At 32.7% G+C, this 25,825-nt stretch overlaps 2 protein-coding genes and 1 long non-coding RNA gene across 3 annotated transcripts; 1 reads left to right on the top strand and 2 right to left on the bottom strand.

Annotated features, from left to right (window-relative positions):
- Positions 1–2,216: 2,216 nt before the first annotated feature.
- Positions 2,217–3,326, top strand: LOC120257547. The gene is made up of 3 exons (XR_005535715.1): positions 2,217–2,286; positions 2,849–2,903; positions 3,067–3,326. It is a non-coding gene; the product is annotated as an uncharacterized LOC120257547 (long non-coding RNA).
- A 2,689-nt stretch (positions 3,327–6,015) lies between these two features.
- On the bottom strand, positions 6,016–6,534 carry LOC120257548. The gene has a single exon (XM_039265008.1). The coding sequence runs from the start codon at positions 6,532–6,534 to the stop codon at positions 6,016–6,018; it is 519 nt and encodes a 172-aa protein (XP_039120942.1).
- A 9,851-nt stretch (positions 6,535–16,385) lies between these two features.
- Positions 16,386–23,209, bottom strand: LOC120257549 (disease resistance protein SUMM2-like). The gene is made up of 2 exons (XM_039265009.1): positions 22,943–23,209; positions 16,386–17,715 (listed from the first exon to the last, which is right to left on the bottom strand). The coding sequence occupies exon 2, from the start codon at positions 17,515–17,517 to the stop codon at positions 16,417–16,419; it is 1,101 nt and encodes a 366-aa protein (XP_039120943.1). The 5' UTR covers positions 17,518–17,715; positions 22,943–23,209; the 3' UTR covers positions 16,386–16,416.
- Positions 23,210–25,825: the final 2,616 nt, after the last annotated feature.

Below are 25,825 nucleotides of genomic sequence, written 5' to 3'. Positions count from 1 at the left end.
TGGTGTTAATATAACTAATTTAATAATAAAATTAATAGTTAAATGATCAATACTATAATTAAAATTATTAAATATTATAGTAGAAATGTATGAAGAATTCATAAATGCATTTTTTGTTGGGTTAATAATTAAATTTAAAAACTGTAAAATATAATAAAAATTAATAAATATAGTAATAATCTTAATAATTGATGTAATAATAAAATTAATAGTTAAACTAATTAATACGATACTTAAAATCATTAAAATAACATTAAAATATTTGGTGTATAAAAGATTTTTAATTCCAAATTTACAAATTTCTCTAACCAAATACAAAATCTTATAGTACAACATCTACAATTATATCTAACCAAACACCATATTTGGCTGCATTGTATTTTAAAATCCATGTTTTTTTAGTTACATTATAACTGAAAATCCACTGTATTTACAATTACATTCAACCAAACGTGCAACCTAAAAAAAGAACAGACCACTTTACTTCATAAAAATTTTCAAGCTTTCCCAAAAAAAATTATTTTTCAAATCATTTATTTAAAAAAATCCATTTAAAATTATTAATCCATCATTAATTTTTAACCTTACTGGTGTGACACACAACAATAATTACTGGAAGTATCTAATTATAGGGGGTACGGATCAGTTAATCAAGTACAACAGGTCTGACTCTAAAGCATGATTATATTTAGGACTTTTTTTTAATTAAAAAGTGGTCTTAACCACTTGAGTTAAATTTTGCTATTGTTACATTATTAAAGAAATAGTAATGCTTTGTGTTATTAATAAATTAATAGTAATAGTTTAAAAATCGGATCAAGTACTTATACACTACAAGAAAAAAATGCTATTTACCACATATAAATTTACGACGCGTAAAAGTGTTGCAAATTTGTGACACAAATTGTAACAATGTGCGACAAAAAACCAAAATGTTGCAGAAAGAACCAAATTGTGTCACAAAATCATTTAAGAACATCGCAAAAATGTGTCGTAAAATTTTGGGACCTAGCATGTAATTGGTTTGCAACATAAATTGAGGCACATTATTTGCAATGATCTATAGACGTCGGAAAATATGTTGCAAAACTTTAGAGACCTGCATGTACTTGGATTGCGACACATTATTTGCAACGATTTATTGGAGTCACAAAATGTGTCGCAAAGTTTATATAATTATACTAGTTAATTTCGTAAAAGAATTATAAGATTTTTTTTTATACCACTAGGAGTTGATTCAACCGACAAAGCTTTGTATTTATTAAATAAGTAGTTTTGAGTTCGAATTCTTGTATACACACACTGGGAGAGAGTGATGCACTCTTTATAAGCCTTTTAACACAACACCATAAAACCCGAGCCATATATATATATATATATATATATGTATATATGTGGTTGATTTAGATAATATTATATAATTAATTTTAATTATATAATATTAAAATTAATTTGGTCAATTGGTATTTGCTATGATTGTAAATATATGTGCTTTACTTCGTTAATTTCTGTGCCAATGCTGTCTATGTGGTGGGTGGATCAGCCGCATTTGATTTTTAGAGTAGTATGTTCACTTCTTTTTTCTTTGGTTTTGTGTTTTCCTGTGTTTTTTTTCCTAAATAATACACCTATGGAAGTTTGCTTTATTTGTACTGTCGGAATAAAAAGGGTTTGGACAAAAGTTGTATTAATTCAAGCCGGGTTTGGGCAATGTTTGATTGTCCGAATTTAAATCCAAGCCGGGTCCAGACAGAAATTCGGACAACCGGGCTTTTGTACCTCTAAAATTTTAAAAGCCCAAATCATGAGCAACATTATTTTAAGCCCAATCTTCCAAAAATTTTAAACTTATATGGTTTTTTTCATTAAGATTTGGAATTTCGTATGATTTGATTTGAGTTTTGGATTGTTGGATGCATTTAATGTGAATTAAATTATTTTTTATAATTTAATATTTGAGTGAAATTAAATGTAATTTATAGGATTAGGACAAAATTCGGACATCCGGACAACCCGGTTTTAAAAGAAACTGGGTCCGGACAAGTTAGGTTTGTCCGGATTTAAAACCGGGCCGGGTCCAGACAATAAATTTATTTATTTATAGTAGTAGTTGTCCGGATCTGGTTTTGTCCGGACCCGGATTTTTGCCACCCCTAGTATCAGTTCAATTAAAACCATTACATTTCTTACAGGAAACTTAAAACTAAGAACGGAATATTTTCAGAGGAGTGAAACATTTGGAGGTCCATCAAGGGATTGGCTAGGCGTATATGATGAATGCTCAAAGTAAGCATTTAAGTTTTGTTGATGGCTTTCATGTACTTTGATACATTTCATGGTACATGTGGAATTCCCAATCATCTGCTAAAGGTGGTATTCAGGTTTTAATCCTAAGAACTTTATGATTCTAATGGTTTATGTGTCTTTAGCATTTGGTTTATTTATTAGGGCAACAATGCTTATCTCGTATCTCTAATGTTCGCTAGTAACTTGGCCAATTCCATCACAAATGTTCCTGCATAAGTCTCTTTCTCGTTGATTATTTATGGGGCTTTATCTTTATAATATTTGGTTATTTGTGTGAACTTCAGGATTCTGTATGAAGAAATTGACTGTATCAATGAAGGAAAAAATGCTAATAGATTCCATCAGGATTTTGGTAACATAAAGTGGGTTTGTGTACCTGTAGGTTTCTTTCACTAGCAAAACCTGTTTCTTAAAGCTTGCTTTTCCTAATTGAATAGTACTTATGTAATTAATCACTTCCCTTGTTGCTTTTGGCCTTATAATATGTTCAGTTTGCTAAGATTTTCTGAATCTTGATTTCTTTTTTCCTTCATGTTTATAGCTTGTCCATTGCGACTATACTTCCTCAAAAGTGCTAACCTTGGAGTATGTTCCAGGTAAGTTTAGCTATAATGTCATCATAGCTATTATTATTCTATTGCATTAAGTTTGTGATTATGTAGTCATCAACATACTTGTCGGTTTGGTTGAATATGAAGTGGTTGTAATTCGAGCTATGTGTTTGTAGAATATGACTAATGAAGCTTCTTTTTTGAACAGGAATTAAGATAAATGACATGGAAAAAATAGAGGCACTGGGCTACAATCGCATCTATGTTAAGTATGGACTACAAAGCTTTACCTGATTTAATTTCAATTTTCTCTTTGACGCATATTTATGATATGGTATGTGATGCAATATTTTATCCTCACTGGTGAGTCAATTCCCATTATATCTATAATGGTGTGGCCATTCTCTAACATTGCAGTTTTGTAATACTTTTTCTGTAGCTTTTACATATCCCAAGAGGGATTTAATTCTACCATTAAGATTGACTGTTTGGATAATATACTATTTGATTGATGCCTTTGAATATTGAAAGCAATCATTAATTAATGAGCCTAAAATGGATCTGCAACTTTGATTTGTATTGCCATTTGTTTCAATCCTACTATTCTTTAGGTAGGATTGTGATGAAGAGCAAATATAGTTCTTCTCCTACCTTTAATCAATATGTATCAATCAAGAATTCCATGTATTTGGAAAGTTTTTTGTCGAATTGGTTGTATAATTTGTTGGAAGAATAGATATGTACTGAGTTTATATTGGAAACTGTAAACTTATAACTGAATCAGAACAAATTGCTGGTCTTTCTTTTTGAAAACTTCCTTTTAGACTTTGAATGCATCCTTTTGTCATCCTGAAATCTGCAGCGCAGAGGGATATTAGCCTAACATGCTAAGTGAGGCTGTTCAACGTGTATCTTACCACTGTTTTGACTGTTACATCTGGGTTCATCTTTTGTGAATTTTCCTTCTAAGAAAATCCAAGTAATGAAGGTGTATTCATGTGAACTATTGACATGTTTATTTTTATTACCATTTCATATACTGAAGACTGGTTTCTTTCATGCTGATCCCCATCCTGGCAATCTTACCATCGATAGGGATGGATCTCTCATTTATTATGATTTTGGCTTGATGGGTGAAATAAAATCCTTCACAAGGGAGAGATTGTTTGAATTATTCTATGCAGTTTATGAAAAGGATTCAAATAAGGTATTTTTTTCTCACAGAGACTACTCTAGATTGTGAAACATTATTAACTTTGATTATTATTGAACACTTCAAGCTTTTCACCTAATAACATCAATCAACCGCACTATATTCTGAGTATTTAATGTTTTGACTGTGATGCAATATGCAGACCCTTGCATAAGTTTTTATAATGCATGATGTAATTGCCGCATACTTCTGCAGGTTATAAGATAGAAATTTGATTTAAAAATTTTTTTCCTAAGAAAGGTGTAAATTAATATTTATGCCATACTTTGGCATCTTATGACTAAATTCACGCATAAGCGAATATTTCATTCAAATTTTATTGTCATGATAATGAGTTGTATGTTTAAGTTATTACGTAATGCCATGAAAGAGCAAGGTGTGAGATCGTGTCCCCAGTTTGAGGGGCAGTCATGCCTGTTGCCAGAGGTGCCACCGGTGTGCACTGGATAATATTGGCATCGATCAAGCCTAACCCTAATAGGTAATGATGAACATGAAATAATTTCAATAAAGTGGAGATTAAAAAGTAATGATAAAAGTGAGGACTAAGTAGAAAGAATGAAAATTCTCGAGGATTTTTTTAATAATCTACCCAAATAAGATGGATTAATATTGTAGATTTGGTGGGTTACAAAATCCATTTGCTCATGCCACGGTACTGATTTTATTAGGCTGTCTGTGTTCTCATTGTCAATAAACTTTTGAAAATACTTTATCTTGACATATTTAACAAACAAACAATTCACTCTGAAATATCTCTTGGCCGTGATTGTGTTCTTACATTGTGTTCTATGGTCTTACATTGTTGGGTATGGGAAATTGGGCTAAAAAATGAATGTGATCTTTACTTTTCATGTGGTATCATACTATCTTGTAAATCCTATAGCTATGCCACTCAATTGAAAACAGATTCTGGTCTCAGTTTGCGAAGTCTGACATCTTGTAAATACTCCTGTTCTATGGACCTGGTGTTTCATATGACAACATTTTTTTTTTTTTTTTGATTAAAAGTGGATAAACCACTGATTTATTAAAAGAGGAAAAACAGTACAAGGAAGATAAGACCCTCACCAGAAGTGAGGGGGTACAAGTGCAAGAAAGAAAAGGGAAAAGAAAAGAGAGAAGAAAAGGATCTAATCAGGCGGAAGGCACCGTCAAGCGTCTCAGGCCTAACTAGAAGAACAGGTGGGTCGACTAATCCTGGGGGGCGTTGCGATCCAGATCGCCTGCAGAGGTGGAGGCTCTTGCGCTGAAGAAGTCAAGAGAGCGCTTGATTTTTTGAGAAGCTTCAGTAAGAGGTTGTTGATGTCTATCTGCTGCAGTTGGGAACCAAGATAGAAGCATATTAGCAGTTTTAAAAATGATATTTAAATGCGGCAACGCAAGTAATTGAAAGATACGAGAATTCCTTTCAAGCCAAATGTTCCACAAAATTGCACGGGAGGTAAGGTCCCAGAGAGGTTGGGATTGAGGAGCGAGGGATGAGATTCAGGAAGTCCATAAATAGGGAATGGATTGTGGAAGAGAAGGCGAGCCTAAGGAGTGAGAGAAGAACTCCCAAATACGTTTAGAAAATTCACAGTCAATGAAGAGGTGATGAAGCGTCTCTGAAGAATTGTGACAGAGAACACAGGTATCAGTGGAGTATTGAAAGTTGTAGCCCTTCTTGAAGATGTTGGATAAAGTGAGGATTTTGTCCTCGCCACCCGACCAGAGAAGAGAGTGATTTTCTTTCGAGGCAGACGGATTTTTCCGAAGAGAGGATACAAAGGGTCGTGGGTTCCTCCATCTATAAGGAATTTATAAAAAGGATTTAACGATTGAAAGTGCCACAATTTTCCGATTCCAAGTGTAGGTATCACTTTTGCTCAAGGGAACGATCGGGGAATAATATCTATGATAGGAGATAACATGTCAGGCGTGATCAAAGGCGGAAAAATTTGCTCAATGTTGGTAAGGAGTCGGGAAAAATTGCCGAATGGTAATCCAAGGATCGGTCAGCTCATTGAAGAGGTCAGACCAGCGATCTTTAAGTAGGATTCCATCATGCCAGCGGTCAAACCAAAGAGAGGTGTTGGAGCCACATTTGATCAATTTCGAGATACAAGAACGGAAGGAGTGGAGGATAGGAGTCACACCTGCCCAGAAGAAGGATTTGTTCCTAGGGGGAATGTGAAATAAGATTCCGTTTGTATCTTTGAGAATGTAGTTATCATGAATGGTTTTGGCCCAACCGCCAGTTGGATTGCCAGATAATTTCCACCACCACTTACTTAGTAAAGCGATGTTGAAGGTTTGGAGGTTAAGGATACCCCAACCAGCCATGTCTTTAGGTCTAGTGATCCTGTTCCAGGCAATTAGTCTGATTCCCTTAGGGCCCAGACCAGGGCCTCTCCAAAGGAAGTCTCTCCGGATTTTATCAATTTCCTTGATCACCCAAGCAGGAAGCTTGAAAACCGACATCCGATGACATGGGCATAGAGGAGAGGGACGAGTTGACAAGGGTCGAGCGACCGCCAAGAGATAAATAACTAGCTTTCCAAGTAGTGAGCCCGGAACGAACCATACCAATGAGTTTCTCCGATCGAGTCTTCGGGACGACGACCGGAGAGAGGAACCCTAAGTAAGTGATAGGGAGACCGCTACGAGGCGATTAAGGATTCCGCAGGAGGAGTGATGAGGTTGGAAGCCATAGTTGGAGGAATATAGGCAACTCTTGGAAAAATTTATAGATAAGCCGAAGACCCCTCATAGAGATACAAAAATTAGTTTGATTATTTGAAGGTCTTCATGTCCTCCAGATGGAAAAAGATTAGGTGGTCGTCAGCAGTATTGAAGTGACGGATGCTATCGGAAGAATTAAGGGGGAACGCCGATTAAAAACTTTAGAGTTTAGAGCGTGAAAGAACATAGCGCTTAAGACATCGAGTGGCAAGGGCGAAGAGCGGGGAGAAAGAGGATCACCTTGTCTCGCACCCTTTTGCAACGTAATGTAACCTCGGAAGTTCCATTGATAAGGAACCGCACCTTAGCGGAATGAGGATGGAGTTGACCCGGAGAGCCATTTAGGGCCAAAGCCTCTAGCGGCAAGGATATCAAGCGTGAAAGTTCCAATCAAGGGAGTCAAAGGCTTTTGCAAAGTCCACTTTGAAAAATGTGACCCGGGACGCTTTTTTTGAAGGTTAAAAATGACTTCTTGAGCGCCAACAATGTTCTCGACGATACACCGCCTTGATGAATCCAGATATGAATCATCAATAAGCAAACCGATAACCGAACTTAAACGGTTGGCAAGAATTTTGGAGATGATTTTTACATGTGGAGTTGATAAGACCGATGGGACGAAAGTCCGATACGAGCTGTGATGCAGTTGTTTTTAGCGATAAGGGCAATGTGAATCCGCTAATACGCCGAGGTTAATGGTTCCCTCATAAAAGTCCTCGCAAAGTTTGACAATTGAGGGTTGAAGGATGGTCCAATGTTTTTGAAAGAAAAAAATAGGGAAGCCGTCCGGACCAGGGGATTTGTCGGGATGAAGACCAAAGACGGCAAGTTTGATCTCGTCAGAGGAGAAAGGTAATTCAAGATGGGAAAGATCAATTCTTTCCTTGTAGCCAAGAGGTAGTGCCGACCAAGGAGAAATCTGCTTTGACAAAGCAGCATCGAAAACCGAGCGGTAGTGATTAGAAAAAAATCTTCCAATTTGTTCGCATACGAGATCCAACAAATTATCCCGAAGAATACTGAGGGATAAAAATTTTTATTTCTCCCCGCTATTAGCAACTCGGTGGAAGAAATTGGTATTGGAGTCTCCTTCCTTAAGCCAGGTAATTCTGGATCGTTGTTTCCAATAAATCTCTTCCTGATTTAATATGTTATATAATATGACAACATTTTCTTTGTGCAGGTTATAAAATGTCTCATTGATCTTGAAGCACTTAAACCGATCGACAGGAGACTTGTCACCGGTTTGTATTTAAACTATGTACGTTTTTAGATTTGTTGTGCTATTTTTAAACTAACAAGTTGAGTTAACATTTTTAGGTGAGGAGATTTGTACAATTTTTTTCTGGATAATTTAATGAGCATGAGGCACTAGATCAGACGCGAACTTTTTCTGCAATTGGTGTGGTAATGTGCAAATGATGAATAATAATGATAGAGAATAGCAAATTTTGAGCCAACTACGTGAATGCAAAAGTAAAACAGCCACTGGAATGATTCAAGACAAATGAGCAATAAATGCACATCTACTATATGAGAATTTTCTAAATTATCTAAATTTACAAAGTTAAGATGAGAGAACATTCCTTATATATATATATACACACATCCACATTTGTCAAATTAACTTAAAAGAGAATAATTGTATAAATTTCACCAATATTTTGCTTTCAAATTTAAATTTAATGCATATACCTTTTGAGTTTAAGGGGTCTTTTTCCAAAGTCTTTCATATCACTGACGTACATGAAACACATTTTAAATTTTTTGTATTGCAAAATTGTATCGCAAATAGTGTTTTTGTTACAGTGATAATTACATAAAACTCACCAAAAGAATTTGTGTTTTTTTTTTCAACCAAAAATATTTTTAAAAAATAAAAAAATAATAAAAACAATTTCTAAAGAATGATAATAATTATAAATAATTCAAAATAATTAAAAAATAAATAACTTACACTTAATTACCCATTAACATGTCTCGTGAACGTATTGTTAAAAAAATAATTTAAAATGCAAGACATTAATAAATCCTAATAAATCACAATAATTTGAAAAAAAAATTCAAACTAATTCAAATTAACTTAAAAAATAAAGGTCATGGGTGTAATTGGTTTAGTTATCAAATTAAATTATTTAGATATCCTACCGAGTATAGGAGATGTCAAAGTCTACATAGTTCTATCTTAAAAACTTACAACAAAAACCTAAATATGGTAGCTGGGAGGACGTTAGGAAATTAGCTCAAGCAATAGTTGTTCCATTAGGTTCCTTGGGACGGCTAATGACATGGGTCCACCATGTATCTAGCAAGGTAAAAAGGTGTTCACCAAAACACCAAAACCTTACGGATGGATAGCCAGTGGTGAGGCTGACACCCACAACGGTGTGATTGAAGGCCAAAGTGATTTCAGTGCTTGCGCAAAACTTATTTATTGTTTAGTACATTAGAATTGTTTCTATGGGTGGGTAGACTATAAATTTGAGAAGATATTGGGGTGGGCTTCTTTTTTTAGAATATTGTTTATTGAAATATGTATTTATGTAATTATTTAGCAAAATAGGTATTTTTACTTTTTTTAATATTAAATTTTAGTTTTCTTAAAAGTTGCAGCTTCTATTAGCTTCTTAGTATTAAAATTTTATTATTTTTTTAAATTATAGTCTCATTAGTTTTTTAATATTAAAATTTTATTTTATTTTTAAAACCATGGCCTCTTGTCAAAAAAGGCCATGTATTATTAGATTGTTCCAGCATGGGCTCATGTTAACCAGCTTCTCTCCTGTCAAAAAAGTTATGCATTCAGTCTGATAAACAATTCTTTCAGCAAACACATTGAATTGAACATTCGAACATAAATGTAACACAGAAATTCAATCCTTTTTGTGATAATATTTTACAGATATTCAGTAGAAAATAAATCATAGTTTAATTAAAGACTGGAGTTATCGAGTTACTGAGAGAAATAGTAGAAAATCACAGAGATAACCAAAAAATTTCCAGAATATCAGGGAGGTGCTGGCATTACATATTTGCTGGTGCACAAATAGAGAAATGTAAGTGTGCTGCATGGTGCATTGGAGAGCTCTACACAAGGCCCCAGTTGCAAATGGTGTTGCAGAATACATGTATATTAATGTATAAATTGAGAAGGAGAACCTACATGCCTGCCAAATCCAACTTCATGTGATCCCCCAATCACGCCCTAGAATTTTATCCACACAAGCATCTAATGAATGATTAAATCTTCACATTCCTGCCAGCATACCAGACTCTGCACCATTTACCGAATCACATACTAGAGAACCATACACATACACACAGAGACAGAATGTAATTTTTTGGATAATCCATGAACCCAATTATTTGAAGCCGTACACATAAAAACACATATTTAACTATTTTGACAATCAATGTACTCAATTAATTGAAACTCCACACACACACACTGAGAAATGCAACACAACTGTAAACAGAAATGTAAATTTTTTTTTTGATAATCGATGCAATCAATTAAACTAAGCTCTAGATAAGCACACACTAATGTAATTATCAGAATGATTAATAGGCCCAATTAATTTAAGCTCCACAAACAAAAATCCAATTTCATGAGCTCAATTGATTGAAGGCAAATAGAAAATGTAATTTGCTTGGGCACTTCATGAACCACAATTAACAGAAGCTCCACACACACACACTCACGTGCGCGTACACACACACACAAATCCAATTGCAAGAGAAATAACTTGAAGCTTGACACGTACAAAAATTCAATTACTTGGATAATTCACAAGCCCAATTAATTTGAGATACAAGATAGAACTACAAGATCAATATTTCAGCACTAGTAATCAGTTTCTTTTCATTATAAAAAAGGTGGTGAATTTAAGTATTTGAATAGAAAAGCATAGAGAAAATTAGTCAATTTTAATGAAACAAACATAAAATTAGAAGAATGGTTAATGAACTCACCAGCTGAAAGGCTAAATCTCTGCCAAGGAACCAAGCTCCTGGATGCTGCATTGCATATATATTTAAAAAGATAAATTCAAATTTTAGAGATATCATAGATGGTCATAACATTAAGTATTATAGAAAGGAAAGATTTTTTTTCTTTATTGATCCAGAAACTATATATAAAGTGATGGGGGGGGGGCGTATTGAGGAGCAAACATGTGCCTTTCTGGACAAAAGGGATATGGCCTGATAAGGGTATTCTGGTTATTTTTCAAGCGGTGGAGTTTTGGTTTTTTAGGGTCTCACATGAAGGAAAACGGGTCAACGAACACAAGTCACTAGCTTTGCTTGTGGGTCCAATCAAAATTTGGCCAAATTCCATCGTTTAGGCCTCAAAAACCCTAATTTTGTCATTTTTAGTAATAATTGATTTTGTTATATCTTAGGATAGAAATCTATGATTAGTGAGTCATTTGTGATAATAGTCTTTATTTTTATAGATCTTTTATTTCTTGTTGATATTTGAGAATTTACTATTTTTGGTAAATTTTTGAATTATCTCTTTTCTTGGTGCTATTTTCGCCTATTTAATGTAAGTATATGGGCAAGAGGAAATCAGTTTTGTTATCACTTTTTTCTTCAGTAATAAGATTTTACTCTTCCCAAATTCCTGGCTATCTTTGATCAACAGGGTTTGGAAAACTTGTTACCAGGCATTCGAAGGCGAATCAACGGGTTTCAAGTATACCGCTGCATTAGTTTGGTATCAGAGCCGAATCGTACATGCCACCACGAGGACGAGATGCGGGTCGCCCTACGCAAAGGATGGAGGAGATCTACGATCGTGAGGACGATGCTAGATTTGAGCAGCAAGTTGGCCGCCTCTTAAACCGTCGGATGGTGTAGATGATGGAGGAGCTGACTGAACGGATTACCCAAATGATGGGTAACATCAATCAAGGTCATGTCTCCAAAAGTGGAAGCGAAGGCACCATTGAGGAAGACAATGGCTACTTTGCTGACATTGCCCTGGCAGGGCGACTAGAGGGGCAAGATCATGGGGGTGACAATTGACACTACCGCGATGAAGATAGGCGTTGGGAATCTGGTATACGGGTCGATATTCTAGAATTCCATGGGAGACTACAACCAGAAGATTTCCGAGGAAAGTTACTATTGACCGTTCCACAGGAACTAGCATGGACAGGGGAAACAATAGCACCATTCAATGTTTCAGTTGTGGAGAAAAGGGGTATCGCCAAGTAGATTGTAGGAAGTAAGGCAAAAGAGTTATGCTTTCGAGGAAAAAGAGGATACGTGAGACATTATTCCACCTGTATTTGACAAAGATGACCTTGATGAGAAAGAAGAAGACACAATCGATGTAGGCCCGCCAATGTTTGACGAAGGTGACCTTGATGAGGAGGTCATCGAGGGTGACGTTGGTGCGGCCTGGGTAGTACGAAGATCCTGCTTGACACCCAAGGCTACCGAAGACGATTGGCGGCGATCTAACATCTTACAGTCCACCTATACTATCCTTGGGAAAGTATGCAAGTTTGTGATTGATGCAGGTAGTTATGCAACTGAAGAGACAATCCCAAAGATTGTAAAGCCAATTGTAGTTGAATTCAAAGACGTACGTCCTGAAGAACTACCTGATAAGCTACCACCATTAAGTGATGTTCAACATCAGATTGGTGTGGGCCTTCCAAATCAAGGGCGAATTCTATTCAACCTAGGGAGAATGATGAGGGGCGTATTGAGGAGCAAGCCTGTGTCTTTCTGGACAAAAGGGATATGGCCTAATAAGGGTATTCTGGTAATTTTTCAAGTGGTGGAGTTTTGGTTTTTAAGGGTCTCACTTGAAGGAAAACGGGTCAAAGAGCACAAATCACTAGCTTGGCTAGTGGGTCATGCCAATTTTCGGCCGAATTCCATTATCTTGGCCTCAAAAATAGCAATTTTGTCATTTTAGGAAAGATTTGATTTCATTATATCTTAGGCGAGAAATCTCTTATTTGTAAGCCGTTTGTGCCAATAGTCTTTATTTTGATAGATCTTTTATTTCTTGCTGATATTTGAGAATTTACTATTTTTGGTAAAATTTCAAATTATCTCCTTTCTTAGTGCTATTTTTGCTTATTTAATGTAAGCCTATGGGCAAAAGGAAATCAGTTTTGTTATCACTATTTTTTTGAGTAATAAGATTTTACTCTTCCCAAATTCCTGGCTATCTTTAATCAACAGGGTTTGGACAACTTGTTATTGGGCATTCGAAGGCGAATCAACGGGTTTCAAGTATACTGCTGCATCATAAAGCCTATACCGATCCAGGCAATGGAAGAAGAAGCACAAGCACCAACAGTGAAATCCTTGATAGCTCTATGATGCAAGCCAATAGCCTCATAACAATGGGAACTTTGCAGGAAGACAAATTACACAAAGACAAGCTTCTAGACAAGATAATTGCTAATGTTCAAATACTTAATTCACAAGCCATATTCATACACACTAACACAAAACATACAACAAAAACAACACACAATAGTAATATAATTAGGAGATCAAAGGTGATTAGCTTGGAGATCTCTGGATCTGAAATTAGATAAGATAGAGAAGAAGATGAATAGGAGAAAAGTGTAGATCTGGAAATCTCAATCATGTTCCCCTCCCAATGTGAAACTGCTTTTCAATTAAAGTCTGAGAGAAAGCTGCCCCTTCTGTTCATAAGAACAGTTCAAATCTTGTATTCTTCTAGCTCCGGCCAAAAGACCAAAACGCCCTTAACCAGCCTTTGTAACAACTTTAACTGTGGAGGGCAACATATGTAAAAAGAGCTCTCAGAAGTCTCCCCAAAATTACACATAGAAGAAAGACATAACTGCCCTTTCCCCTCAATGTACCAACCAAACAGCTTGGGGGTAACTTATGTAACTTCACATTATTTAAATAAACTGCTTTTACCACAATGCCCCTCTCTCAGTCTCTAACTGGATTAACTACCAGGGATAGAAGTCATCATTTCTCCTTTTTCTGCAGCTATCCAAACTGAAGAACACTGATCTTCTAATTGATGCTGAAGAACACTTCTCCTCTAATTGATACTGATTCCCCACTACTTAAGCTTACAACAGTTACTCACTGAGTAAATTTTCCCAGTGAGTACCTAAGTTTGGCCTTATATCATTTTGAGCATTAACTTTCAATTTATATCAAAATGAACACCAAATTTTAATTTTATTTCTCCAGCGAGGTAATTGGGGGTTTCCGGTGGATTTTTGTGATGTGGACGTCGGAAAACTTACATGGATGCCTTGGGTCTACGTCACAAACTCATCAACTCAGCCACTTAACCAATGTGACTTTTTTTGGTCCATGTAGGACATACAATAGCTGATGTGTACATTCCCCACTACTTAAAGCTTACAACATTTACTCACTACTAAGGCTTGCAACACTCTATCCTTGCATTCCTTGAACAACACAGCCTCTTCCCTCGTCATCCCTTCCTGCAACATCCAACCATCCATCAATCCATCAAAAACAAACCACCAAAATCAAAATTCAAAAAACCACATCTAATAATTGTGAAACATTGAAACCCTAAACATCAAATTATGAGATTTTGAGCGAAATCTCTCTTACAAATCAGAGTAGATGCTCCAGCTCCGCAAGAAAATCCCTCATTCTCTCTTCACCCAGAGCGAGAATGAACCCCAAAGAGAGAGAGAGAGAACGAGGGTTTTGGAAGGTCAGATCCTTGAAGGCCCGTGATCCGGATCCATTATATTTTTCTTTTTATTTGAAAATTACCTTGCATTTCCATGCATAAGTTAAATTAGAGAAAATATAAAAGACTTATCTATAATTTATTATCATCTCATAAATTAACTTAAAAATAAAATAATATGGATTTTTATTTTACTCATAGATCCACCTATAAATCAACAATTATTCTATTTTGTAATCTATATCTAATAAAATTGTTGCACAAACCATTATTCATTGAGCTATAATAAAAACCAATAACACTAAGGCCTTGTATAGATAAATTGATAGTTTATTGACTATACAACAAAAACAAAAAATTAAAAATAAAATAATAATTAACCTAAAAATGAGGTATGATGAAAGCACGAAATGAAAAAAAAATGAAAATGAAAAGGATATAATTTATTATTAAATCAAAATATTACAATAAACGCACACATTTATACAATAATGACAAATCAACTCTTATAAACCAGAATACTTTTGAATATAAAATGTTCTACACCAACATAATATAAAATAGAGATTATTTTCAACTACCAATGATTTGAATTGAATGTAAATTTTCATAATATACTAAAATATTGACATGAATCATAATGTCTTACAGAAACTTCGTGAGATGAGATTGGATTGTTGTGTCCTCCCATTCCAAACTCTCCCATTTTTCCTGATCTATATACACATATTGGAATTTATTATTGACAATGGATGACTTGAAAGGAAGTTTCTTCAGCTCTGGACAGTAAGACAAACGAAGTATAGACAAAACAAGGAAATCCAATGGATATGTGCTAAAGCTCACTAAGTATGGCATAATCAATAACTCCAAATATTGTAGGCTAGGAAAGGTGGGAAGGCCTGATGAAGATTGTTGCATCTGATCCGCAGGGTCAATCAATTCCTCCATTGCTGGACATTCTTCTACTTCCAAGCTCTTAAGGCATGGGAGATGCAAAACCCACGAAAGACTCCTCAGATATGTACATTTATAAATGGCAACAACTGTCAACCTCGGGAAGCATTCACTAGGTGATGTTTTTGCTGGCCAAGTGATTTGCTTGAGCTCTTTAAGACCATTCAAACAGATATGCTTTAGACTGACCCCACTGCCATTTATCAACAACTCCTTAAAGTCACAATCTACAATGAATAAGTCCATCAAACCCTCACCACCACGTTTGTTACTCAAGTCACAAAAACAGAGTTTAGGCCGCATATGATGCAGTCCTTGCATACTTAAATTCCAGGTTGGCAAATGCTTGAAAAGACCAAGAGTCTCAACTGAGGTCACATGCATACCAATCGATTTAACTCTTGTCTTCAATAGACTCAAATCATCTGCTTCTAAACAATTATTTCTAGAAAGATCAAGCACTTGCAACTTGGGCAACCATGATAATATAGACAAACCCATCCTTTATACGTGCACAAGTGCCGTCATATCTACAAATGAAGTATTTTAATTCCTGCAGCTATTCGAATTCAGGTGGAAGTGACGAAATCTGTGTGTAGCTGATGTCGAGGTAACGAAGATTGACTAGAACTCGAATTTCTTTTGAAAGATCAGAGATACGTGCCCCAGATAGATTCAAGTATATGAGAGATGGCATATGAGGGAAAATATTTAGGAACCTATTATGCGACCAGGGGGTGATATCCAATTTTACAGTAAATAGACTCTTAAGATTAGGATATCGAGGAGAAGTTGATGCGATAGAAATTAGGTCTTTTTCATCAATAATTAAATAATTTACACTTTTACAATTCCTTGCAAAAAATATTCGTTCTGTCTCCTTCCAAGTATCTACTTCCCACCCTATAGATTGACGAAGATCATCATCATCATTTGTACCTATTGTAATCCATTTGTTCTTTTTCTTGCCACACTCAGACAATCCACAGTGCCATATCGCGAATCACATCATGTAATTTGACATAATCATAATGAAATCTAGACTCCAATTCCAACAAACATGTTGCATTTAAGTTTCCAATGAGATTATATCCCTTGTCAAAAGATTCTCCAATGTTTTTAAAGTCATCGATCAATCCAATTCCAATCCAATACTCTATGAGATCAACAGTTCGAATGGATGAATCTTCAGGCCATTGAGCACAACACAAGAAACATTGTCGTAGAGTATCATCGGCCAAATTATCATAACTACTCTTCAAAGTGCAGAACAATGATTCTTCAATACCAGTGACAGTCTTAATGTCCAACTTAACTAATGACCTGAGCATGTCATGCCACTCTTCGGGTTTCTTCTTATTAGACATGGCTCCACCAATAACTTTAAGGGCGAGTGGTAAGACTAAGCACTTCTCCATAACTTTCATTGCAAGTTTTTTAATACTGGCATTGGAATTTATGATTTCTTCATTTGCGTGCTGCTTGAAAAGATGCCATGCTTCTTCCCCATCCAAACATTCAACTTTGATCCCTTTGTCAGCTTTCATATGAGCACACACATCATCTTCTCTGGTTGTGAAGATCACCTTGTGCTTGCACCTTTGACCTCTATCTTTCCAACTTTGGCTTTGATAGTGAGGAAGTGGAATACCAAGGGCTTCAGGAAGGTCCACTGCCTTCCACATATCATCTAAGAGTATCAAAAAGTCCTTGTTCTTCAAAAACTCAAATATGTCACTCTTCGCAGAGTTAGGGGGCAATCCCAACCTTTTAGATATCTCCTTTTGAAGCTGCTCAAATTGAGGTCCTTTTGAAACCACCAGAGAAATAACATGCTTGAACCCCATGTTGGCATCACCACCTTGTAATGAGTTATTAATTTCGTTCAAGAGAGTTGTCTTTCCGACCCCTCCCATGCCCCAAATCCCCACCATTGATACATTGTCATCTGCCAAGTAGCCACGAACTTTCTCAAGATTTAACTTGATAATTTTTCCCACAACAATTGATGAAGTTGGGATCTCCCTGACTGCTTTTGGAGGTTGTGCCTTTGTTTTTTTCTTTGAAAGCATCATGTTCCGTCTTCAAGTTCTTGATCTCTTTGAGTAATTTGATTGATCTATGGTTAATCTTGTACTTGGCCCAACAATTGAGAGAACAACTTCCAACAAGACAACCTCTATTGTTGTAGTCATCCTTCATTTGATTCATCATATTATATTTCTCACTGTGGTGTGTCTATTTGTGAGTGAGATTGATGAGAAAATAAGTAACTGTAAAATAAATTAAAAAAAAACTAAATGATGCATATCAATAAATGGTAGAGCTCATTCATTTCTAGATATGAGATATTGTAACAGGATTTCATGGAACAAACTAGCTTGGCAGATGAATTTTTTGCTTATAAGGAATGGAATATTAAAAGTTCATCATATTTTTTTTGTTTTTGAAAACAAATGGATAAACTACATGCAATTAAATGGAAAACACGAACATTCACTGGGTGTGGAACACAGGCCTGGGAAAAAAACAACTGACAAACAAAAAAAACAAAGGAAATACAAAAGAAAAAGACCAAGCAAAAGAAAAGCACAATTAAAAAGACATCCCTACCTTGTGCTAGGTGAAGGAGTAAAAAAAAACACAAAAAAAAGATAAAGGAAATACTACAACATACTACAAAAGACTGCTGAGAGGACAACATTATATTTCCAATTTTATATTTTGTTTAAGATAAATAAGAGTACCACATATGTAGCAATTTAATTTTTTTAATGATATATATTGATGCATGACAAAATTGAATATATGATAAAGAGTTTGTACGAATTGTATAGCAATTAAATTTGTATATACCCAATTTTGATGAATTTCTTTAAGGTATAAATATAAATTTTTCTTAAAAAAAAATTAACAAAGTCAAATTGGTACTTGTTAACTTAAAAGAAGATGGCTCTTATAGAAATATCTAACAAGAAGTAGTATGCTTTCTTAGTAGAACAAAAAAGCCATCGAAGTATAAAATATGTCCTAAATTCAACTGAATGTTAAAAAGATCAATAGATATGTTAAATGATAAATTGAAAAGTTTTCATGAACATGAAATAAATGTTTGGAGAATAAGTTGTATAGTTTTGCACAAAGAGAAACCAATGTTTTTGTAAACATATAAATTCCTAAATGATGAGTTTCTAAATACTATAATTAAATACCTAATTAGTTATGATCTAATAAACAAGCTAAGTAAATGCAAAAACCATGTAGAAGTTTGATGAAGTTCTTTTGAATCATTATCACCCGCATATATTACTGTATCAGTTGAATTGTTTGTGAGTGCCTATTTTACATTTATTTTCAAACAAAACTAGGCAAACTCTTCGACTCCGTATCGGGGTTTTGTAATTTTGAGGGTTTTGAGGTAATATCGTATATAGAATACAATGGAAACCAATATGATTAAATAACTTTTACGATATTAATAAAAAAAAACTCATAGAATGAAACTATTGGTAAACCTTGGTTTTGAAAGGTCTTATGGATATTCATTATACAAACAAATAACTGTAATTAAATTTTATAATTATTAATCTCATGTTTATTATAAACAAAAAACTTAAATGTTATAAAAAAAATTAAATTTGTTCTTTGAAATACTGTAGGAGCATATTATACATCTACTTTAATATTTTAACTATGTAAATTCCCTTGCTCCACATCGTTTTTTTTTACAATTTTGATAATTGGAAGGTAATATAGCATATAAACATATAATTTAAAATACAAATGAAATATTTTAATTAATGAAACAATACCTGTAGGAGAACCATTAAAAAAAAAAGAAAAATGAAAAATGAAAGGGTAGGCAAAATTTAATCACACAATAATAAATATCACAACCTTTACAACTCATTAAAAAATCAAAATCAAAATCGAATTCAAACCCAATAACGTTAGGATCATGATCACATGTTTTTTTTTAGAAATTCATTTAGATTCTAGAGTTTCAATATCTCTCATAATTTAATTTTCTATATTTCAATATCTTCAATTTCTTCTAATTTGCTTAGATATAAACAAAGACAAAAACCCATTTTCTATTATGACTTACAAAATGGCTTTAAAAAATTATGATTACATAACTCATAATATAGAGTGTTGGCTTACATTTTCCACAAACCAAATATTTTTTAATCACTATATTTGTTTTTTGAAAGCTTTTATGAAATATTTAATGCAAAATTAATGAATGCAATTAAAATTTACTAATTCCATAATTAATGCAAACAAATATTTAAGTGCAATAATATTTTAAAAAAAAATTATAATTGTTCCTTGAAATGCTCCCATAACAGATTATATGTATAGATGGTAGTATGAGAGTGGTTCTCTAGGAATTTAAGGGGGTGTTTGGATTGGCTTTTAAAAAGCCCAGAAGTGCTTTTTATAAGTTAAGCACTTCTACTCAAAAATCATGTTTAGTATAGCCTTTTCTGCAGGTAGGTTCGATAAAAAGTTCGAAAAACAGCTTTTTGAGAAGTTTAGTCTTGTGGTGCTTTTTGAAAAAAGCACTTCTAGAAGCTATTTTGGAGTTATTAAATTACTAGGTTACCCTTTATCAAATAAAGAAATGACTATGCTTTTTATATTTTTTTGTTTTTATTTTCAATAATAATTATGGATTATAATTATAATTATAATCGTAGTACATTAGTATTAGTGTTAGAATTAGTACATTAATATATTAGTATTAGTATGTTAGTATATTAGTATTAGTACTAGTATATTAGTATATTTGTATTAGTAATAGTATTATTATTAGTATATTAGTATTTGTATTCATATTAGTATTATTATTAATATATTAGTATATTAGTATTATTATAATTATTAGGATATTATTATTATTAGTATATTAGTATTAATATTAGTATGTTAGTATATTTGTATTTGTATTAGTATATTAGTATTCATATTAGTATTCATATATTATAATTAGTATATTAATTAGTATTTGTATTCATATTAATATTATTATTATATTTGTATTAATATTAGTATGTTAGTATATTAGTATTAGAATTAGTGTTATTATAATAAACTAATGAAGGCCCATTTTAGTAATTTGATATTGAAAAAAGTCCTTTCAAGAATGCATATCCAAACAACTTTACATATATAAAAGTGCTTCTACATTAACATATCCAAACACAAAATATAAAAAAGCACTTAACTTACTCTCATAAGCACTTTTTTTAAAAGTCCTTCTACCAAACTTAAAAAAAGCACTTTTTTATTAAGCTAATCCAAACAAGGCCTAAGAGATTATCATTAATGCATATAAAAAGGCTTTACCCACATCTCAATTAATTAAGAAGTGACAAAAGTTTTGTGAAGTTTAATGATAAAATCAATTTTTAAAAAAATTATTAAAAATTATAAACAGATTTAGAATTTATAAAAAAATATTATTAAAAATTATAAGAATTATTAAAAAAAATAAATCAAAGGACTATCATGTATTATGCTACGTGTCCGGGTATAAAACTCCACACACCGAAAAGCCTAAATTAATTCCCAGCATATTTTGGCCAACTTGATCTCGACTAGCACCACATGGTTGAAGAAGATCAGGATTAGGTTGGAGAAGATAGGCCGAGCAGTTAGTTTATGGTTGGAGTTTCATATCCGGATCTAAAAATGGAGTGGCAATATGTGGAAGTCCTTTGAATTTTTTTTTATGATTTTATAATTTTAAATAATTTTAAATAGTTTTATTATTAAAATTTTTAATATTTTAAAATTTTTTAAAAAAATTTTAATAGTTTTTTAATTTTTTTAATTTTTTTAATTTTTTTCATTAATATTTTATACAAGGTCAGTGGAATTTGATGGAGAAACTGAAGGCAATTTGGTAGAGGGATCTGATTTGCCTAATTAAAAAAATAGAGGGATCAAATTAATAACTTTTATAATAGAGGGAACAAAAGGATGGAGTGGTTATAATAGACGGACTATCCCAGAGTTTTTCCCTTGCATATATAAAAAAATTAATAAAATCATTAAAATCCCTAAAATACTTTTTTGTTTGTTTTCCTCTCTACGTACAATTGAAACTAAGTGCCTATTTTTCTTTTCTTTTTTGTTAATTTTTTAATTTTCATAAATTGTTTTCTATTTCCCTACCATCAAAATATTATCTTTCTCTTTTCCATATAATCCAATAAAACCGATTATATTATTGTTGAATTTTATATATAAATTAATAAGTATTATGCGTTCTTAAAGATTAAGTGTACATACCATATAATATTTGTTCATAGCGTATTTTGGTCCTTATATTTTAGAAAATAACATTCTAGCTCTATAATATTTGTTCCAATTTTTTTTAGGCATCTATGGCTTGTACAACTTGCACGGTGCGCATATGGCAATGTGCCAATTATTTTTCAAAAATTTATTTAATAGTGATATGGATATATTTCAATGATGTGACGTGTATGTAATATATATGTAGCACATCAAACCGCATCATTCATCTAGAAATTTTTTTTTTTTTTACCCTTATAAATGATGGCCATAACTTGCCACAAACTAACGATTAGAGCAAAATATTATGCCACATATAGAAATTTTCAATTTTAACTTTGTGGAGAAATATAAAATTATATAGAGACGAAGACATAGAAAACTAGCTAGCTAGATGGGAGAGGAAAAATAAAATAAAAATACAGTCATGGGCACCATCTTTTGACATATAACCATACATTATTGATAGACCCCAATAGGGGTGGACATAGCGGCGACCCATGGGTTGCAACCCGAACCCTAAAAATATAAGGACAGGTTTAGAAAGTTGGCCCAAAACGGGCTAGCCAAACGTTTGTACTGATTGAATTTCTATCGGGCTGGGGTCAGATGACTTTTGACCCGACCCGACCCGGCCTGACCCGAATAAATAAATAATATATATATCATATATTATTTATAATATATAATTATATATATATAATAGTAATAGTTTGAAAAGAGTAAACATTTATAATACTTGTGTTAGTATTTTTTTAAAACGTTTGAAAAATTTTAGGGGTTGTAGTAGTAGTTTTATTTAGTTATTTTCAATTATTTTCATAAAAATTAATTATTTTTTTGAGTCGGGTTGGGCACTGCCTAACGACAATCAAATGGGCACGGGTTTGGGACCAAAACACTCATTACTACCGAACATGTCACATGAAATATACTGGCAGATATTTGAGTCTAACCCAGCTCTGCATCCCGACCCAAATCTCGTCCCACGTCTAATTCCCTAAACCCCAATGATGATTGGGCTTATAAAAAATGTATGATTAGTCATGAAGGGTGATGCAATGTATCATATGAGTTAACAAACTTATTTTAATTATATCATATCTATTTTGAAGAATACGCATGGGAAAAAGGAACATTTTAACTATTGCAATATGGTTATATGGAAAAACAAAAAAAAAGACAAACTCATACCTTGTCAAGCCATCGTTGAGCTTGGTGTGTGAGTTGCTTTCCAGTCCTATTGGCCTCCTCTTGACTGTCCAGGACATCATTCTCCTTGGCTTTCAGATCTTCCAATTCATTCTCCACATTATCCAACAATTTGCTTGTGCTTGTAAAAATGTAACCAAGCTCTTCTTGGACGGTGGGGCTCTGCATGCATGTACACAGCGCCCCCAACAATGTGTTCACAATGTCCCTCATATTTCTCACAACTTAACCTCACTGATTATTGTTTGATTTTTTGAATGATGAGAATATGAACATGAACTTCAACATTGAGGATGAGCCTTATATATATAGTTTGCCACCAAAAAGAGAAAAAGAAAAAAGAATTTTTCATAATGATACTTTGCTTCAAGATTAATTAATTTTCATTTTTATTGAATTAAAATGTTAAATTGATTCCCGTCTATTGCATTTTCTCATGTTGGTATATATACGGTCGCTATTTGACATCGGATCTAAAATACAAAATTATTTTATTTATTTTTTCAATTTGATTGTTTTTTTTTTTTTTGTAGTTTTTAGAAAACTTAAAAGATGCTAAAATAATAAAATCCATGACATTATATCACCCCCATCCATTTATATGCTAAACTAGTGGTCGATTTAGAATTTTCAATAAAACAATAGCATGTTCTTCATTCTATGTTAAGTGGAAATTATATTAAAAATTTTAAAAAATACAAGGGAAAACCATTAAATACATGATCAAATCTATCGAATATTTTAAAATTACACATATGAAATAAAAGGAAAAAAGAGAAAGTAAAGCATCTTATTCAAGATGGCTTTAATCGTTTTTTGGTGCAATATAGAGTTAAAGGAACCAATGTTTTGCTCTTTTGTTGGAATGAAGCAAAGAACCACGCCAGAGTTTGTAAACCAAATAAAAAAAAAATGAGCATGAGTTCCGTTTGTTACATTTTCTCATGTTGGTAAATATACTGTTGCTATTTGACATCTGATCTAAAATGCATAATTATTTTATTTATTTTTTTAATTTAATTGTTTTTTTTCAAGTTTTTAGAAAACTTTGAAGATGCTAAAATTTATATGCTAAATTAGTTGTTGATTTAGAAATTTCAATAAAACAATAGCATGTTCTTCATTCTATGTTAAGTAGAAATTATATTAAATTTTTTAAAAAATACAGGGGAAAACAATTTAATACATGATCAACTCTATTGAATATTTTAAAATTATACATATGAAATAAAAGGAAAAAAGAGAAAGTAAAGCATCTTATTCCAGATGGCTTTTAATCATTTTTTTGGTGCAATCATGAGTTAAAGGAACCAATGATTTGCTCTTTTTGTTGCAATGAAGCAAAGAACCACTGCAGAGTTTGTAAACCATTGAGCATGAGTTCCGCTTTGTTGCATTTTCTCATGTTGGTATATATATCGCTGCTATTTGACATCCGATCTAAAAATGCACAATTATTTTTATTTATTTTTGATTTAATTGTTTTTTTCTAGTTTTTAGAAAACTTTGAAGATGCTAAAATTTATATGCTAAATTAGTTGTTGATTTATAAATTTCAATAAAACAGTAGCATGTTCTTCATTCTATGTTAAGTGGAAATTATATTAAAAATTTTAAAAAAATACAAGGGAAAACAATTTAATACATGATCAACTCTATCGAATATTTTAAAATATACATATGAAATAAAAGGGAAAAAGAGAAAGTAAAGCATCTTATTCAAGATGGCTTTAATCGTTTTTTGGTGCAATACAGAGTTAAAGGAACCAATGCATTGCTCTTTTGTTTCAATGAAGCAAAGAACCACGCCAGAGTTTGTAAACCATGAGCATGAGTTCCATTTTTGTTGCATTTTCTCATGTTGCTATATATACTGTCTAGCTATTTGACATCTGATCTAAAATGCATAATTATTTTATTTATTTTTTTGATTTAATTGTTTTTTTTCTAGTTTTTAGAAAACTTTGAAGATGCTAAAATTTATATGCTAAATTAGTTGTTGATTTAGAAATTTCAATAAAACAATAGCATGTTCTTCATTCTATGTTAAGTGGAAATTATATTAAAAATTTAAAAAAAATACAAGGGAAAACTATTAAATACATGATCAACTCTATCGAATATTTTAAAATTATACATATGAAATAAAAGAAAATAAGAGAAAGTAAAGCATCTTATTCAAGATGGCTTTAATCGTTTTTTCGTGCAATACAGAGTTAAAGGAACCAATGCTTTGCTCTTTTGTTGCAATGAAGCAAAGAACCACGACAGAGTTTGTAAACCAAAAAAAAAATGAGCATGAGTTCCATTTGTTGCATTTTCTCATGTTGCTATATATACTGTTGCTATTTGACATCTGATCTAAAATGCATAATTATTTTATTTATTTTTTGATTTAATTGTTTTTTTTCTAGTTTTTAGAAAACTTTGAAGATGCTAAAATTTATATGCTAAATTAGTTGTTGATTTAGAAATTTCAATAAAACAATAGCATGTTCTTCATAGAGGAAATTATATTAAAAATTTAAAAAATACAAGGGAAAACAATTAAATACATGATCAACTCTATCAAATATTTTAAAATTATACATATGAAATAAAAAGAAAATAAGAGAAAAGTAAAAGCATCTTATTCAAGATGGCTTTAATCGCTCGTGCAATACAGAGAGTTAAAGGAACCAATGCTTTTGCTCTTTTGTTGCAATGAAGCAAAGAACACACGAGTTTTGTAGCTAAAACATGAGCGTGAGTTCCGTTTGTTGCATTTTCTCATGTTGGTATATATATACTCGTTGCTATTTAACATCCGATCTAAAAATGCATAATTATTTTTATTTATTTTTAATTTAATTGTCTAGTTTTTAG

This window comes from Dioscorea cayenensis, unplaced genomic scaffold, assembly GCF_009730915.1.
Source record: "Dioscorea cayenensis subsp. rotundata cultivar TDr96_F1 unplaced genomic scaffold, TDr96_F1_v2_PseudoChromosome.rev07_lg8_w22 25.fasta BLBR01002176.1, whole genome shotgun sequence".
Taxonomy (NCBI): Eukaryota; Viridiplantae; Streptophyta; class Magnoliopsida; order Dioscoreales; family Dioscoreaceae; genus Dioscorea; species Dioscorea cayenensis.
Note: the sequence above shows the minus strand (reverse complement) of the source record. Positions and strands in the feature narration are given on the sequence as shown.

Coding starts and splice junctions, on each gene's coding strand:
- LOC120257548 (XM_039265008.1), bottom strand. CDS start 6,534: ATGTCGGTTTTCAAGCTTCCTGCTTGGGTGATCAAGGAAATTGATAAA.
- LOC120257549 (XM_039265009.1), bottom strand. CDS start 17,517: ATGATGCTTTCAAAGAAAAAAACAAAGGCACAACCTCCAAAAGCAGTC.